This window comes from Corvus brachyrhynchos, unplaced genomic scaffold (genome assembly GCF_000691975.1).
Source record: "Corvus brachyrhynchos isolate BGI_N302 unplaced genomic scaffold, ASM69197v1 scaffold56, whole genome shotgun sequence".
Classification (NCBI taxonomy): Eukaryota; Metazoa; Chordata; class Aves; order Passeriformes; family Corvidae; genus Corvus; species Corvus brachyrhynchos.
In genome coordinates this window covers 10,628,680-10,647,743 of record NW_008238664.1, presented here as the reverse complement: position 1 = coordinate 10,647,743, position 19,064 = coordinate 10,628,680, and the positions used below count along the sequence as shown (strand labels likewise).

Below are 19,064 nucleotides of genomic sequence, written 5' to 3'. Positions count from 1 at the left end.
TGCGGGCCGCTGCTCTGGGCCAGAGATAGGCTGCTACAAGCAGCTCAAATACTGTGAACACCATCTTCTCGTAAACATCCTCATTTTCCCTCTAAAATCTCTTTGACTAAAGCAAGAGATTGAATGTCCTGATCGGTATTGGTATTCCTCTAATAAAGATAACAGCGCCTTAATAAGGATTAAAATTGTTTTCAATTAGTATATTAGAAGGTGGGTATTAGTGATGACACACACACATACCCAAAGAAAAAGTAAACAAACAAACAAACAACCCAAATGTCACATTTGCCAGCAGCTGGAGATTACAGCTGCAGTCACTCCCCAGAGGTGGCTGCAAGCTAATTGTGTCTAAAACATCACTGATTTCCACAGCTACAATGGCGAGAGTTTAGTGCTTTCCTGTCAGCCCGACTGTGCAGACCAATGTCGCTGTGCAGGTTTTCATGTAGGTTGCACTTGTTGCAATGTTAGGAGTGATACACCAACAGTATTCCATCTATACCAATGTACACCCATGGGGAAATAAATAACACCACAAGGCTCTGCAATGAATTAAAATTTCATTTTTATTCAAAACAGATTTTGATTAAAAAGATGCAAATAAAAAGCCATAGATATAAACACAAGTTTACAAAGCAAAAAAAAAATCTTTCTATAAAGTATTATGAAGTTGCATTCTCACTTTCTGTATCCAGTTTGCTTTTTTTTTTTTCCCCCACTATCAGCTCTACAAATGCTAATGCTAACTAAGGTCAAAGAGAAGTCTTTCTCCCCTTTACAGTTGCATTAACAGGAATGGTAGAATGGCACAGATTTTTTCTTTAGTTCTATTAGTGTCTGTTCATAGCAGGATTACATAGCTATAATCTATTGGAAAACGATTCATTTATGTGAGAAACATGACACCAAGAATCTAGATCATGCAGTGTGAGCTCTGCAGGGGATATAGCAAAAAATCTACAAAATCTAAAATTATTTAGGTAACTAAAATCAACAGACAGGGTTGGGTGTCCCTTGCCAGCTAATTTATGGAATAATTATTGTGTAAGTATTTCCAGTGTGTAATCTTCTAAGAGGATAACTCAAGATGGTGGAAACTGTGGTACTTTATTTTTGCCTCCATGTTTTTCACACTGATCAGAGAAGTGTCCTTGTTTCCTTCCAAGACCCACTGAGTCAGGCAATTCCAGTTACTCACTGATGGCCAGTGTTTCTGAAGTGTGGGTGGTAATGGGGCTCTTCTTTGTCACAGTGACCGTCCTACCTCTGCTGGCTTTAGAAGGAGAGCTGCTGTAGTGACTCAGATAGGAATCTTGCAGAGTACCAGGAAAGAGAGAAAAAGCAAGAATCAAGATGGAGTTCGAGGGCACAAGGAGGAAATGGCTGAAGGAAGGAGGAATAGGAAGCAGCGCTTACAGGAATAGAATTGGGGCTAATGCACAGAGCAGAGAGAAAAGAGGGTCAATCGAGGCGGATCTGGACAGCAAGAGGCAGAAACAGTTAGGAAATTAAGACTTTAAATATTACAAGACAAATATGGGGGGAAAAATGAAGGAGAAGTAAATATGAAGCCACCCTGTTGGGGAGAAAGGGGAACCTCATACTAGGGTTGGTTTGTTTGCTTTCTCTTTTAACTCAGTACCTAAAGGAAATATGTATAACACCTTTATTAAAAAATGGATTTTTCCAACAGTGGCAAGCTCCCCTTTTTGAAACATCTCCCATAACACAGGCAGATTTTTTTGTAAAAGTAGAAATTTATGCAGCTACAGGTCTCCGTAGTTCATTTTAAAAAATTAAAAATAAGTAAAGTCTCTTTAAGGGACACTTGAAGTTCATGAGTAAAAGTAAAGAGATTTCATTTAGAGATCTTACAGTTTTTGATCAACAGTATTAGAAATTGTTTGCGACTCTTTAAATGTCATATTATATTAGTTCTGGATAGATCAGCATTTCACAGAACAGCAAGGTTCATCCTCACACAAAGAAAGCAACGTATAAAGATCTGTAAAGTATGTAGAGAAGCCCAGGAAAACATTTCAATGCATTTTGCAGATACACTCTTTGGAGGAACGTACTGTGTAATATGGTCAGAAAAAGTCTTGAGTTTAAAAGCTCATTTAGACTTCTTTGCTGTCTCAGTTGAGCAAGCTGAAAATAGTTTCTAGATTAAATAAATCCTCAAGCTCCTGTAGCCCAGTAGTGTATCTTTAGAGGAGGTTTTGTTGTTATGTACACATGCTGCTGGTCGTACCTGTAGTTTAATCCATGCTTAGTCTATGTCACCTTGACCTGAATCCAACCTGGCAGGATAGAGGCCAAGTGGGGAATTAGTGTTGGGAGTACAAGCTCTGTTCAGCATCTGAGTCAGCAGATCCTGAAAGCATCCAAATAGTTTCACTGTCCCATACAATTGTGGCAGAGTTGTCTGTGACTAAGTAGTGTGCTATTTGTGGTAGAGACTTAAAACCATACATTGTTGTGGGTAGATTGCCTCAGAAAATTAATATTTTTGGCATTACAAAGTCAAAAGACAGAATTGCTTTTAAGTGCCATAGTGCTGCAATAAGAGTCTTGCCGAGTTATAATCAGAGGGGTTTTTTACCATTAAGCTCAGTAAGACCAGAGTACAATTTTTAGCCCAGAGGACATCAGTGGATATAAAGCCTAGGGTAGTTTATTCAGATATTACTCAGCCAAATGAGTTGTATGGGACTGCTGACCACACAGGCATTGTGTTCTCTACTTCTCTGTCCAGCCTGGAGGTACAGTATCTCATGCTGATCTTCTGTGTCTTTATCACCAAGTGTCTATGACTACAGAGGAAAGGGATGTTTTCCTGTGTGGTACCAACTCATTAAAATGGTATTCGACAGAAAAATGTAAAGGGAATTTATTAGGCTACAAAGGTTTTTTCCATGTATGTATATTGTTTTCATATATTACAGGCTTCAGTCCTGACAGTACTTTTATTTTCATTAAATTGATTCCATTCTAGCCACAATAACTAAAGAGTTGTTCCAAATTTACACACACAGGTGGGTAGAACCACACAGTCAGCAATTGAAGGGATCATGACTACATCAAATGCAAGCTCAATTCCTAAAGTTTCTGTCAAAAGCATGTCTGTGCTCCTTTCAGAAGCTCAGCACTGGCCAGCTTCAAGCTTGTCCTAAGGTAGGGTATCATAGAATCTCAGAATATGCTAACTTGAAAGAGACTCATCAGGATCATCAAGTCCTACTCCTGGCCCTGCACAAGACAGCCCAAGAGTCACATCATATGCCTGAGAGGGTTTTCCAAACTCTCCTTGAACTCTGTCAGGCTTGGTGCTGTGACCACTTCCCTGGGGAGCTGTTCAAGTGCTCAACCACCCTTTTAATGAAAAACATTTTCCTGATATCCAACCTAAACCTCCCCAGACTCAGTTTCATGCCATCACCTCAAGTCCTGTTGCTGGTCACAGGAGTGAAGCGATCAGTGCCTACCCCTCCACTTCCCCTCACAAGGAAGTTGCAGACTGCTGTGAGGTGTCTCCTCCAGGCTGAACAGACCAAGTGTTCTCAGCTGCTCTTCATAAGGCTGGCCTTCTAGCCCCTTCACCATCCTCACAGTTCTCCTTTGGATGCTCTCTAATATTTTAATGTCTGTTTTATATTGTGGCACCCAGACCTGCCCCCAGCACTCGAGGTGAGGCCTCCCCAGTGCAGAGCAGAGCAGGACAATCCCCTCCCTTGCCCAGCTGGTGATGCTGTGCCTGATGCCCCCCAGGATACCCCAGGTTGGCCCTCCTGGCTGCCAGGGCACTGCTGGCTCATGTTCAACTTGCCATTTACCAGGACCCCCAGGTCCCTTTCCACAGTGCTGCCTCTCATTCCCCAGTCTATACACACAACCAGGATTGCCCTGTCCCAGGTGCAGAATCTGACACCTGCCCATGTTAAGCTTCATTTGGTTGGTGATTGACCATCTCTAATTTGTCAAGGTCTCTCTGCAGGGCCTCTCTGCCCTCGAGGGAGTTGACAGCTCCTCCTGGTTTAATGCCATTGATCAACTTATTAGCATTCCTTTGAGTCCTGCATCCGAGTTGTTAATTAAGTTGAAGAGAACTGGGCAGAGGATGGAGTCCTGCAGAACTCCATGAGAGGCTGTCTGGTAGTTCAGCCTCTCCACTTTACTTGTGTCTGAATCTGGTAGGCTACACATAAAAGGTGACATAGCATCGATCCACTAGGCAACTTCACAAAACGAATGAGTTGTCACCTAAGTCACAATCCAAACAGGAACTGAGGAGGATACAGTGTGAAAATTTCTCCTTTCAATTACATCAATGCAGTGCCAGTTGCCAGGAGAGGCAGAACCTGCCAAGTGACTGCTGCACCTTCTGCAGCAGCACAAGCAGAGAAATAAGCACACACATTCAGGAAGAATTTAACACTAAGTTTATAAACTGCTCTGCTAGCACTGCCTCAACCGGCTAGTTCAGAGCAGTTCTGGGTGTTGCAAAATGAATTGCAGCGTAATAGCAGATGAAGTTTTGGGTGCCTTCAGGTGGTTTCTGGCACAGTCACACAGCTTTGGTTCTTGGAGTTATTTGGGGGACCAACATGAAGTATTTTCAGAGTACACTGCTGGTAAGGATTATTTGTCTCATCCAGTTGTGGCTAACACGGCACAGCGGCTCTTCTTGGCGACATGTGACACTTCTCTTTCTGTGCTGTTAAACAAAACTGTTGTATTTTACTCTCTGCCTTTCTAATTTTGGGTGTTAAAGCAGTTACCAGGGTGTGTTATGCACTCTCCAAAGCCAGAGTTTTAAGCAACTGAGAGAACTGATGATGAGTAAGGTGCATTTTTTTATGTCTGGTTTGCCTGGTTAGCAGGGATTATTCAGCCCATGCCAGAAATCAGCAAAATCATTAGATTGTGAGAGAACCTGCTGTTTGTGAACGGGGCTAGTCTTAATATAGAACAAGTTCCAAGAACCTGTGTGAAACTCAGCATGACAAGACCTTGGAAAGTCTGCAGGTGACACAGGAGCCCCTGTATGCCATTTCTTCAAATAGTAGAAAATAGGAAGTATGGTGTGATTGCAAAGCAGTCTGTTATGGCACTGTTTCTGCTCTGTTCTTGGAATAAAAATAACATCATTTCCAATGGCTGCCAGTGCCAGCTGACAAGACCTCTGCTTTATGAAAAATAAATGCAAACATTTTGCTTTATGTCAGCTACATTAAGTTACATTTTTGGTACATGTGACCAAGGTTTCTGACAATAATATAAAAATACATCTTAAGTTTCTAATTCTAAGTTTAAAAAAAAAGTTTGCAGTGAGTCCAGCTGTTAGGCACAATAGCACAACATTTGCATAGCAAATTTCACACAAGCTTTGGATAAAAGCAATGATCATACCTAGTTTGATGTTTGCAGCTTTGCCATGTCACAACTGTAAGAGAAACTCAACAGGTTTTGGTCAAAACTGCAGCAGAGCAGAATGCTCAGATTTGTGAGTATGTGAAAACTGGGCCTTGTGCTCAATGGGTTAACTTTATCGTTGTCAATTGAATAATTTGTTACTGAGAAAGGAAAACTGATAGGGGTTTGAGTGACCAGACAAAGTTTAAGAGACGATATTCTTCATCAAATAACTGTAAATATTTTTATTTTAAAAAATGTTAATGGCACCTTAGAGGCAGTCATGACTACACAACCAAATATACAAAAATTACATTTTTGTAGTTGCATCTTTCCACAGTGCTGCACAAAATGGAAATAGTATGAGAAACATTGCAGGTCACACACCAAGACAATTAACTTTAGTCAACAAAAGCAGACAATTTTTGGTACACCTTGATACTACCAGACCCAGGTTCCCTGGGTAAAAAGGAAAGGTGGCTTTGTGCAAAACTTTCCAACAACAGTACAACTTAATATGCTAAACGTACAGCAAATCAACTGTACAAGACAGTGTGACTTGGCCTCATGCAGTCCTTATATACAGCATCATCTCAGTTGGCTTTTTCAGGGAAAATAAGCAATTTCATTGACTATAAAACTTTTCTTAGTCTTTCACTGTTGCAATGTAAAATTGTCTGATACTTTGTGCAGGATTAGCATCAGAGAGACCATTCCAATTTTATCTGAAAACAAGCTCTTTATAATCTCCTGTACTTTAAAAGGAAGCAATATAATTAAAGGGCATATTCTGGCATGATGGTGAGTGAAGAAAGCAGATAAATATTTCTTTGATTAAAAAAAGTAGAGAATAAATTTGCCTGATTGCTAGTCCCAGGTGGACTTTCAGAAGGGATTAAATTCTGTTATCAAAATTAAAGTGTTTAATTACAATAATCTGTGTTTACCTTCTGCTGTATCGTTGAATCCAGAAGTAAAATGTCTCTATCACAGTGGAAAGGGACCTGGTTTCCCAAAACGAAAACAAACAAGAAAACTTGCTCTCGTACCTTCTAAATGAACCACAAGCTTCTATGTTTTCTTTTTTCTTTCCTGAATTTCTTGTTCAATGATTTTGATTTCAGAAAGCAGTAGTTGTTATTATGCAGTTAACTTTGTATCAAACATAAGCCTGAACTGATTCAATTTCAAATGTTGGAGTCCTTGTTTATTATGTTATTCAGTAGCTAATAATTAGCTGGCAACCCTTATGATTGCAAAACTGAAGCTTATGCTTACATTGGATTTGTCTAGCTTCAACTTCTGGTCAGTGGATCACGTATCTTTCCTACAGTAAATTGTCTTCACCTATTGAATTTCTATTCCCCAGATAAGCAGTCATGATTTGTTCAAAGAAAACCATTGGCTTTTAAATATCCTTCCTGGAGTGCAGACATCAGATCTATATTGATAGATGTCCTGCAGCAGAGGCACTGCATAACACAAACATTTTGATATTCAACTAAAATGCAGTGAAATTTTTTAGTGCCTCTCTAAGAATTCAGAGCAAATAGAAATCACAGGAGTGCAATAAAATGAGAAGTTGAATGAATGCATATCATGCAAAGCAGAAAGGAGGAGGAATTTAAACTGAGTCTCGTTTAGTCCTGCCAATCATTAATTAGATGTTCAACAATAATGGAGTTATAGTTGAAGCTAGAAGAGGGATCCATTAGGCAAGTTTTAGAGGAAACCACATTTAGTCCTGAATGCTGAAATAGAAGAAATCAGGAGAATTGTGCTAACCTTCATAAGAAATTAAATCTCCAGAAACCTCTGAACAAAAAGCTGCCAAAAGCCTATAGAACAGGTATTAACAACTTATTGAAGGGCTTTTCCATCAGAGAACTACTACCAAAATGAAGTGAATAATTGCCTAGAAGGCAGCACCAAGCAGAAAAGACACTGTCTGACAACTTTTTGTTGAGTGGGAGTGTTTTAGAGGCTCATGATGAGTAGGTGTAAGGAGTATCCTAAGAATGTCTGATGTGTTGTATGAGAACATAAAAGTAAATGGCATCCTGACAGAACATGGTCAATTGATTGAGAATCTGAACAGAGTTCTCATTAGGAGAACTGCAATTCTTTGGGTAGGCCTAGGCATCCTTTCACAGGAAGCAGAGCTCAGACTGCAGGCCAGATACACATACTAATATGTAGAATACATAATCCCAGCCTAAAGGGGGGAAGTGATGCTGATATTGACACTAACTGCAGAGGCATCAGCCCTGGCTAGCTCAGACACCAGACTTCTCTTGATCCCAAATATAGACACAGCTGGCTAGCCTGTCCCACCACATCCTGGGGCCATTTGTATCTGTTCCCTGTAGGAAAAAGCTAGGAAGAACTTTTCTACACTGAAACTGCCCCAACATTCTGCATAGAGTCTGCCTGGAGCCCAGTTTTAGGGGCAGCTCATGATTCACTGCAACAAAATGAAAAAGGCTCATCTCCCTTAAAATCCCTGCTTCACACTCATGACACCTCTCTACCAGCCCTTTAAGTCTCTAGCTGTGGAGAACCATCCACCTCTTTCACCAGGTTTTTCTTCCAGTCTAGTGAGCTAACATGGCATATGGAAGACTTCACCACATACCAGTGTTAGCACAAGGTAGGAAATGGGAGGGTGAAGGTGGGATAGGAGGCCTCCCTCCCTCTTGGGTGGCCTTCCACATGGCAGAGCTCCTAGCACTGTAGTCTTACTCTGTGCAAAACTACAGCAGTTTCATTCAAAAGCAGGCTTTTGCCCTTCACTTTACTTTTTTTATTATTTTCTTGATGTCTGTCACATCCTCCAGTGATTTAAATCCAGCAAAGAAAATAACCTAGAGAAGTGATGCACCCATTCACCAATTAGGTTGTTTTAATTTACATAACTAACATTACGCAGCCTTTTTCTGTGTCCTCTGCCAGATGTAAAGCCAATATGGAAATGCAAGACCTTCCTGTTCCGAATCTGGGCCCAGTCAGATTCTATCAAGACAGTGAGCAATCTTTTGTAGAGCCACTGATTTTAGACTCTATCCTCATTTTGCACTGAGGTCATCTTCCAGAATTGTAATAGGATCCCTTGGAGCAGAAGCCTTCATGTTCCCAGGTTGTACCACACCAACATCCTTTGTTATAAGAAAAATACTAACCTTTTGCCTGTCCTTAAGGCTACCTGATGTAACATCTCAACTACATAAACTACTACTGAGAGGATTATTGAAACATATAACCATGCAATAGGTAAAGGAGTTTCTCTTACGTAAACATTATTAACACATGGTGTTCCTTTCTTGCACATCTACCCTTCTGAACCCATTTAATAAAATGCTAAACTAACTATTTTCTCAAGAGGCCAATACAGAAGTTGGCTGTGCAAGCTGAAGTGAAGAATGGCAATTGAAATATAGATGGCAAGAAAACACCATGGACAGTCACAGCATTCTTAGGACCAGAACCAGTTGTTGGTCTTGTCTGGGCTCTTTGTTTACTTTTGGTTTCCCTCTTCCCTCTGAAGATGAGGTAGGGCTGGGTTAGGATAACATGGGTGTGCCTGACCTGATCCATTTCCAGCGACTTCAAACCAGCACAGTCCTTCCTAATTCTCTGTTCAAAGACGTAGCACATATAAAGAATTCTTAAAATATTTGTAAGTATTTTAATTGAATTTTCTAAATGCTGAGTTATATCATTATTTATTAAGTAAATTCTGTCCTTTCTTCAGTTCCTGAAGCCACAAACAGTAACTAATTCACTGTTTATCTGATTGTGGTAAAATGCCAAAGTTCTTCCCTGCCTTCCTCTCACCCACTCCCTTTCCTCAGAATAAGGTCTTCACAACTTCTACACCAACTATTGCACTTGATTAAAAAGAAATATACACATCAAGCTATGCCCTCCCTCCCTCCCATAATACCAGCATAGAAAATACTGCAACTGAAAATATGTCATGACAATTATTTTCACAGTTACTAACACTGAACATCAAATAACTGGAGACATTGTTTTTTCACTTAATGGAGAGTGAAGAAGAATTCTGGTTGTGGTGGTTTGTTTTGTGGTGGTTTTTCTTTGTTTGTTTATTTTTAATAAAGATGTTGTTTTACATAGCGGCTGAAAGCCGGGCAGATTTCAGAGAAATTTTTTTTGCAGCTCTTAAATCAAGCAAAATTAATTCCAGTGGGAAAACAAACCCAACCCTGTCTCCTAGTAGTGGTACTGCATGTTAATGCATTATTTCAAGGAATGTTTTTTGAGAATGTCTACAGTTCATGTATTTACAGAAGTTTAACTCCCTGCTCCCCCTATGAAGCTGTTCCCTCATGTTTCTGCCACATTCTTTAATCTGACAGAAGAAAGAAATCCACTGTACCCAGGGTCCCACCCCCTGTATGCTTTGCATTCAGTTAGAACACCCCAACAATTCAGTGCTAACGAAGGCTAACCTCAGTGTTGCCTTTCTGTGTACTTCTTTCCCCTTGCAGGTCGCAGGGCTTGAAACAAGTGAGTGCTTTGGTGTGCATGACAACTTACCTACCCGTTACTTGCTTCTTTACTCCTTTATAAAGTTGCCTGCAGATCTTATAATTCAATTCAGTCCATCTTTGGAAGTCTTATGCCACATGTATGTGTTTCCCAAATGTGACAAGGAACAGTGCCAGGACAGAAAAACTGCTAACTGTGGTCAATAGTCATCACTGGTCTCATTTACAAGCAATAAACTCTGTGCAAAAAGTTACTAGCAGAAGCATCAAGTTTTGTTAGTCCTGAGAACTCAAAATCCCATGTAATGATACCCATTAATTTAGAATCTAGAACCATCAATACACATAACTGCGTAGTTTGGCTTATCATTCTAGTTGTATTCAGACAGAAAATTCACTTATCAGTCTAACAGAGCTGATACACATTATGGCACTCCCTCCTGGTCACACTCTTTGCCCTCCAGCCTATTAAAAAACACACCTGACACTTGCAGTTGCTGGGATCCCTCCCAGACCATCACACCATCTTTTGTGGGTATGGGTTTGGGAAGTGGAAAACCTTTTGGATTAAGGCAGAAGACTGACTTAAGTAAGCAGTTCATCACAGATACAGCCAGTTAGACAAAATCAGATTGAACAGGCAACTGACTGCCAACAAGTATACTTTTATATATTTACACCAGAATTTGTATACACACAGTGCTTAAAAAACAGGGAGGGGAAGAAAATAGGGGGGGGAAAAAAGGAAACAAAAAAAGAAAAAGAAGAAAGAAACAGCCAGTCCAACAGCTTCATCTTGGTATAATCATCCTTTCTATAGCACAAATGATATGATCCCAGTTTTTACAAAATATTGCCAGCAGCGTCACTGCAAAGAAAGTGCAGATGATATGAAAACGGCTCTTCATCATAGGAGCAATGAACTTTGCGATGGTAGAAACGCACACTAAGATGACAGTCATGAAGGCCAGGATAACATTTATACACTTCCCCAGGAGCACTTTGGCATTAACTGTTTCAGACTGCTGTGCTTGCTGTTCTTGCTGATGGAGCTCCAGTTTGGAAACCCGGGTCTGGCATGATTCCAAGGCTTCCTGGAGACAGAAAACAACAATTAGGGCAGCCATATTTCCATTCAACATTTCTTCACATTTTAGCTGCAGAGCCATCCATCAGCTAGATTAGAAGTGGAATTTATTATAGACTGCTAAAATTTCAATGAACCACCAACTTTTAAAAAAAATAAATGCACTTATATGTCTGAATGAGTGTGTCACTGTTCCCTCAGGCATAATCAAGTCTAACAACACTGTCCAAAATGTAGGTTTTTTTCCTTTTTCATGTTTGAGAAAAAGTATCATAACTCTGATGTTCATGACAGATGTTTTCTATATATACTGTTGATATAAAGTACTAGCAAAGCTGTTGCCATAGGAACGATCACTGCATTAAAACAGCAACAAAATTAGTTTCTTTGTATATTCTATAGAAAACTTTAGGGTGGGCTTGCTGTGATACTAATTAAACATGCTTTGCAACATGTAGCACTTGTTTTACACTGCCTCTGTGGTCTACATTAATTTTGTTCTCAAAGCCACCCGTTCTACAATGTTGGGCTTGAGCCCTCTGTAAGATCTGCCCTTCTCCCTCTGTCAGTGTGACAGCTCATCGATCCATACTCCAAGTGGACAGCGGAGACAGTGGGAAAACCTGTGAAGATGCTTTTATGGGATTCTCTCTCACATGATCTATTCCACTTCACAATTTGTTCTAAAGAAAGCAGACCTTTCTCTGCTGCTTGATGATGGACTAAAAGTGGTTTTTGAGTAAGATGCCTCCTAAAGACCCTACCCCCATGCTTAAGCCCTCCCAAAGCAAAACACAGAAAAACTTGCAACTGCTTCACTTATTTGCCAAAATGCCAGCTTTTTGCTGGAGTTGGGATTTGGGCACAACTGCGTAACATGGTGCAAAGCTATAATTTCATGAGATTGATCAACTTGACATAATCTTTCACCACTGTGTGACAAGGAAAACCAATGCTCCAGCATCCTGACTTTCTTCCCCACTCTCAAACTCCAGATATTTTCCTTGCACTAGCAGGGTTGTTCACCTGATCACACAGTAAGCTGTTTCAAACCAAACCTCTGTATATAAACACCCAGAGAGTTATCAGCTTTCCCTTGCTGGGTCAGTTCTTCGTTGTTTCAGCAAGTTGAACTGGCTTACCAAGTGACTGGCCAGGCACCAAGGCCCCACAGAGAATAGGGCACAGTGCCTTACACAAGACTGCTTCCTTTCACTGCTCTAGGAATTAGTAACAATATAGAATTGTTCTTAATGGGTGACATGAAGTCTGTTATGGTTCAGACATGTTCTCCACTACACACTAATGAACTTTCCTGGTCCTTCTCCCACTCTGACTGTAAGTTATCCTCAAATTGTCTCGTGGTGCTTTAGAGAAAGTCCAGCTGCAAAAGTCTGATACCTGCAGCTCTGCATTGAGAGACTGAACATGTCCTTAAAATGATCTGCACATCCTTTAGTGACAGAGTCAGGCTGTTACTCAAAATATCCATGGCTTAAATTCTTTTACTCTATTTTAGCTAGTTTTCCAAACCCCCAAAGAGATAGGCTTAAACAGGCCCAACTGTACAGAGATAAAAGAAACAAGGTTGTATCAACACAGCAGTTCAATTAGAAGTCTCTGACACCCCTCCAGGATTCTGCTAATGAGTTAGGAAATATTTTTCACAGTCCTTCTGTTGGACAATTCAGGTTTCATTATGTTTTTACATCCTCAAGATGCCTTCACAGAAAGGAGTCCTCTTTTCTTTAAATCTGTGAGAGACCTCTCTTCTTTAAACCTACAAAGAAACCTATGAAATGCTTAGATTCAGTATCATCCCTTTCCCACTCTGTTCTTAGGAGCTTCCTAACTCACAACATTTAGGAAACTGTGATCATCCTGCTGCCTGCACTCTCTATGTTTAGAAATGTGAGCACAGGTGTATACAGGTCAGGTCTTAGGTTCTTTTACCATCTGAAGTAATACGATGACAGTCTTTAAGCATTCCTCAGTTGTTCATTAATAGTTTTTTCACCACTTGCTCAGACTTTGAGTAGAAATATTATACATTATATAAGTGTGTATATATAAATATTCGAGTATCTACGTAACTACATGCTGTCAGGATATACTTGTAGACATTATTACTGGCTTTTGATTGAAGTCAGACATGACTACAACTGATCACTAAGGTGAACACACCCCACAGCTTTGATTATAGAGGTTATTGTGACCATGGCTTAAAACTCTTTAATTATAACTGGCAAATCTACAAGTCTATTTATAAATCAGCTCTCTTACGTTTTACCCTAAGTTCAATTTATAATAAACCTTGCCAGTGATGAAACTACATATTGGAGAAGTCTGAGCAAGAAGTTTGAGTCAGGACATTGTCAGAAGTGTTGTGTTACACAATACAAGGAGACTCAATTCCTTCCTCTTCTGTGAAAGAAATTAAACCAGGCCATTCTTCAACCATTCTTCAAGTCTGCCTAGGCTACATCATCAGTTCCAGCAGAAAAAATCCTGAATCCAGAGAAACAAATGGAGACTGTCACTGATTCAATGTGCTGGGTTTTCACCTTAAAACAGACAAAACATGGGCTTAAATCTTTCCCCGTGTTCCTTATTTAAAAAGATGTAGAAAGATGCAAGTGTTTCATAGCACAAGACTGCTATGAAATGTTAGAAGTTCATGATAAGGAAAGTAAGTACCTGAACATCTCGTGATCGCTCGTAGGCCTGATACGCCACTTTCTCCTCTATGCTGGCTAGCTCTTGTTTCAAGTTTGCTGTCTCATGTTGATGAAGGTCAGTGAGGTCATTTAACTGGTCTTCCAATCTTTCGTATCTTATTAGGAAAAGAAGTCTAAATTTAGTGCCTTCTTTTCAAGTAATGCCAAATTATGAAAACAACTGCACATTTTAAAAGGTAATTTCTCAGTGTACGATGATTTCATCTGACTGGCATTACAAAGCACATACAGAAATCAGTAAAAACTCTGCAAACTTTCCATAAACATTTATTTAGCAATCTGAAAGCCTTTTTTGACTATTTCTTGCTGGCAGTAGGTGTTAAAAAGCAAATATTTTTACATCATTGGCAAATTATATGAACTATAAACAGTGCCTAAGGATATCCAACTCACATTTTTCACTCTTCATTTAGACAAGAAGATATGGTTTCATAAGTAAGTTTGAGCCAGTTAATAGCTCGCCAGTAATGACAGGAAAAATATGTTCTCTCTCAAATACAACTGCAAGGTTCTGCCATTTGTGTACAGTCTGTTCTGGCATGCTTCTGCATGATAAACCAGTTCAAGTCAATCATCAGGAAACTAGAATTTTTTGGGTGAGTTTGTCACTTGATTTAACACACAAACAGGCAAACACTGCAGCCAGCACAAAAATGATGGAGGCAAAATTGTCTAGAAATGGGTGGCAGGAGGCTTGAAATTTTACTGGCAGTGAGCTGTCAGAAAAGGCTACTCTGCCTTCTCCTGAAACCACGTCATGAGCTCAGTAGGCCATTGTTCTTTCCTCCCTATATTACCACGCAGTATCAAGCCTTTCCCATTTTTCAAGAACTATAGCAAGGGAAACATAAAATATTGCCCTTCATACAGAGATTTTTCCCACTGGCATAGGTAAAGACTTGAAGAATCGACTGTCACTTTAACAAGCCATAGGAAAAATGGGATATAGGTACAGCAGGTGCAAGCCCTCTGTAGAACATATTGTCCACCTCTCACAGTGGAGGATAAAGGAATTAATTGTCAAGTAACAAATGCAAGATGAAGTTGTGCTACGGCACTTAAAACTACATCTCACAGCTGTGTGTTACACCAGGGCAGAAGGTGACATTGCATCCACAAGGTAGCAATGTGTGTGAGAAGTATTTGAACAAGGTACTCAGGAGTCAAGGGTATACTTATCAGCTGTAAGTCAGTTCTGCTACACCACAGACTGATTAGCTTTTTCGAGTCACATTAGATGAGAACCCTTCCAGCAGTTACAAAACCATTGGCGTTTCCTATATGCAGTATTCACACAATTCACATAAAAAGTGTGACAGAGGAGAGAGTTTTCTGATTAGCCTTTGACAAAAGGCAAAGGACACTAACTATATGATAGGAAATATTAATATTCTATGTGTATTCTATTTTCAGTCATTGGAAGGAATTAAACATGTTGGTACCAGACATTGATTGGAATTTATTTTTCCTCATGCTTCTGAAATCTCTCGCTCACACACACACACATTTACACTTTCCAAATAGTTTCTATACCCATTCAAAAGTCATTTCAAGAGAACAGTTAAAATAAAATACCTATATCTTTCTTCTTGTAGCATCTGAGAAATAAAGCCATAATCTCTTTTAAATTGGGTTTTTAAATTCTCAATATCATCAGCTAATTGGGACTGTGTCTCCTTGATTTCCCTTAGTTCCTCCAAAATCATGGAAAGCTTTCCTTGGCTGTCCAGGGTACTTGCCACAGCAGGACTAAAGGAAGTATTCCCATTGCTATCTGCTGATCCAGAGGTCCCACTTGAGCATTCATCATCACTGACATATTTTGGTTTGGCAACAATGGTGGCACTACCCCCATAGGTTCTAGAACTTGTTTCTGGCCGAAATTCATCCAAGGTATTTTTGAGATGAGCAATGTTGTCTGCACTACCAAATTTGTTTCGGATCAGGTTGGCAAACTCTCTAGACTTGCTGAAAACAAAGACAGGTGGTGTCAAAGATACACCCGGCACACCCGACTTGCTGCTCTCTGTTCCGTGCCCAGTGGTACGAGACTTTCCATGTTGAACATCTTTCAAGTTATCTTTGGAAGTATCCTTGGTAGCTTTGGAAGATCCATTTTGTTCAATATCCTTGAGCTTTTTGTGATACTGTTCCAATTTCTTCTGCAGCTGGGCAATGGAGTGGGCAGATTTCTGGTTCTTTTTCTCAAAGACTTGCTTAATGCGCCCAGCCTGTTGCTTGTCTGCACTGTTTACCAGTTTCAAATACTCAGCCACGTTTCCATCTCGAGCTGTTTGTTCAACCTTGATTTGCTCTGTAACCTTGAGGATTTTCTGTTTCAAGCTATCTGCATTGAGTTTGACTTTGTGAAACTCTAGGACCCCATCTGGTACGTCAAAATTCAGGTTGGTATCAGAACCTCCACGGCGGATGTTAAGTGGTAAACTCAGGGTATTCATGTCATGTCTTTCCACCTTGAGAGAAAAAAAAATGAGGTAAATGGAATTTGAATTCTATTTTTTAAAATCAAACATCCAGTTTCTTTTTCCAGATATAATTACATCAAGTACACAGTATAAAGTAGCTTATGTTAGCAAAGCATAATAAACTTTTCTTTGAAATTAAGCAGCAATTTTCTTGACTTCCCCAGGGTAATAAACAGTCTGAGGAATTGCTTGTCTCTCTTAAAATACAGTCAAGATGAATTAGAGAGAAAATTATTCAAGTATACTTTTCAGAAGTTAGCTTTTCAAAATCCCTTACAGTTTTCCACAAAATAACACCTAGTTAAAAAATGTTCCTAAATATGTTTATTATTAAGAGTTTCAAAGAGACCATGGCTGATAATCACTCAGTTTTTTCTCTTAGAAGTGGTCAAACATCAATGGAGATGTAAGCAGATTTTTCCCTCTACAGCAGTGCTATACTGTTCAGTATATTTTCCCAGGTTTAATGCCTTTTTTGATACATCCCATTCAAATTCCTCCCACAATTCAAGGTTTTTGCAAAACTAGCTGAAGGCTCTTGGAAATTTAGTGTATGCTGCAAACTGGAAGCAACCGCTGTTTTTTAAAGCAGAGAGCATAGAGAAAGAACTGGCCTGTATTTGACTTTCCAGCTTGATGAAGGTGCTCAGCAACTTGATCTGCTGTGCTAACTCTGTTTTAATAGGCAGTTCACTGAGTGGGATTTACAGAAAGAAACTCAGGAGAGAAAACTGCATTCAGTCAAGTATAGGATCTGTACACCTTAAATGCTCTCTGGAAGCACAACATAAACCATTAGGCAATTCAGTCATAACACTGACATGCAACAGATCATTCATCTTTCGCAACAGAAGGGCAAGATAGTCTGATACAAAACATTAAAAAGTGTTTCCTTATATAAAGTCAAAGTTATGGGGGAGGCACGAGAAGAATGATCTAAACAAAATAGCTTCACCCCTATTATCTTGGTTTAGTCTGTGTGACAAAGAAAGTGCATTTCTTTGCAGCTGCCACAATGGCATGTCTGTAGAGACTGCTTAACAATTGCTCTAGACATAACAGGTTTTCAGAGCTTTAATACCAGAGGGAACCAATACAGTTGCTCAGGCAAGACCATTGCAGAGACAAGGCAGAAGCTATATTAAAGTATCTCTTAGAGATGCATTTGTGAAATGCTTTAACTACTCTTTGTTTGTTTGAGATACTATGTTAAAAGTTTGATTTCCAACTACAGTGTTTATTATTATGTATAGTACTGAAGATCATGCAGCCAGACTTATGTGTACATGTCCAGTGATTACCATTTAATCTTTTTCTTGAGTAAAAAACCATAAGCCCATCATTAAGTATTGTTGTAAGGTTTGTTTTCCCATCCTTGTACAGTTTTGAGAGGTTTCCTGGAAATTCGCTCAAGGATTCTTGTATTGTCCTTAAAATACAAGCTCAGTAATCAGATAAGGTGTCCTACTGTTAATAACCTGCATCGTGCACAGCTTGATCAGGAGAACTACTCTGTCTTACCATTTTGGGATATAATCACAGAGCGGGTAATGCACCTGTAAATCTGGATCTGACCATCTCAGAGACGGATCATCTCTACTACTTTACATTATTTTCCTTATAGAAAATAGTCTAAAAATGTATTGTAATAATTGGATACAAGCCCAAACCAGATCTCTTCTCCATTAGGTCCTCTCCAAATGCTCAGTATAAAACAAGAGTTTCTTGAAACAACCTAAAACATTTTTAAATTAGCTTTGGCACAAACTTATACTGTAATTAGTCACAGAATTGTATACACACACAAAACAAATCCATAACTGATGTCACTCAGGACAAGCTGTACATAACTTCCAAGAATGGGTGGGTCTATATCTAACCTTTACACAGCAGTAAGTGTTTACTTCCTTAGTAAAAAATAGTCTAAAAATGTATTGTAATAATTGGATACAAGCCCAAACCAGATCCCTTCTCCCTTATGTCCTCTCCCTCACTGGACTCTCTATTGGTCAGCCTTCTCTGCTTTCCTGAAACTTCAAGGTCACAACAGCAATAGAGATAAAAAGAACAATAGCATTGAAGGAATACATCTGCTGAATGCTGCCATGCCTTTGGACATGAGGAAATCTGTTAGTGTGTGGCAAATCTGCTCCTGTCGTGAGTAAAACCAATCACAGAGTCCATTCAAATTCAGTAAAGTTTAGAAAAGAATTGTGTTTCTGCTTTCCTGAAACTTCAAGGTCACAACAGCAATAGAGATAAAAAGAACAATAGCATTGAAGGAATACATCTGCTGAATGCTGCCATGCCTTTGGACATGAGGAAATCTGTTAGTGTGTGGCAAATCTGCTCCTGTCGTGAGTAAAACCAATCACAGAGTCCGTTCAAATTCAGTGAAGTTTAGAAAAGAATTGTGTTTAAAATTCCCAAAGCACTGCTAGCAGTAGGGTTTTTTACTTACTGGATTGAGAGCTCACTAAGGGTACAAAAGAGTCATATCCAACATATTTTTCTGTCTGATTGTATTTGGACAAAATGGCAGGTGTCCTCTGCCATCATGCTGCAAGGCTGGGTCAAGCAATAGAGGTTCTTGAAATCCTCTGCTGATGTAACACACCTTTTTGTTGGGGAGGCGGGGGTGTGGAGCGGAGTGGGGTGGAGTTATCTCTTTTTTTGGTGGGGGATTGGTTGGGTGGGTTTTGTGAGGTTTAGGGTTTTGGGGGAGTTTTTGGTTTGGTTATTTTAAATCAGAAGCAAGCAGACAGTGGAGGCATCAGGTATCTCTAGACAAGTGGCCTGTCAACTTTCTTCTACCTTGATGAGGTAG

General features: G+C 39.7%; 1 protein-coding gene across 4 annotated transcripts in view; it reads right to left on the bottom strand.

The window, feature by feature from the left end:
- Positions 1-5,633: 5,633 nt before the first annotated feature.
- Positions 5,634-19,064, bottom strand: part of TMCC3 (transmembrane and coiled-coil domain family 3) — a 92,438-nt gene continuing 79,007 nt past the window's right edge. For all 4 annotated transcript variants that reach the window (XM_017737996.1, XM_008636565.2, XM_017737997.1 and 1 more), the window contains exons 2-4: positions 15,327-16,225; positions 13,711-13,846; positions 5,634-11,020 (exon numbers count right to left, since the gene is read on the bottom strand). In XM_017737996.1, the coding sequence (XP_017593485.1) occupies positions 10,718-11,020; positions 13,711-13,846; positions 15,327-16,225 (1,338 nt within the window). In that variant the 3' untranslated portion in view covers positions 5,634-10,717. The remainder of the gene's footprint in view (positions 11,021-13,710; positions 13,847-15,326; positions 16,226-19,064) is intronic.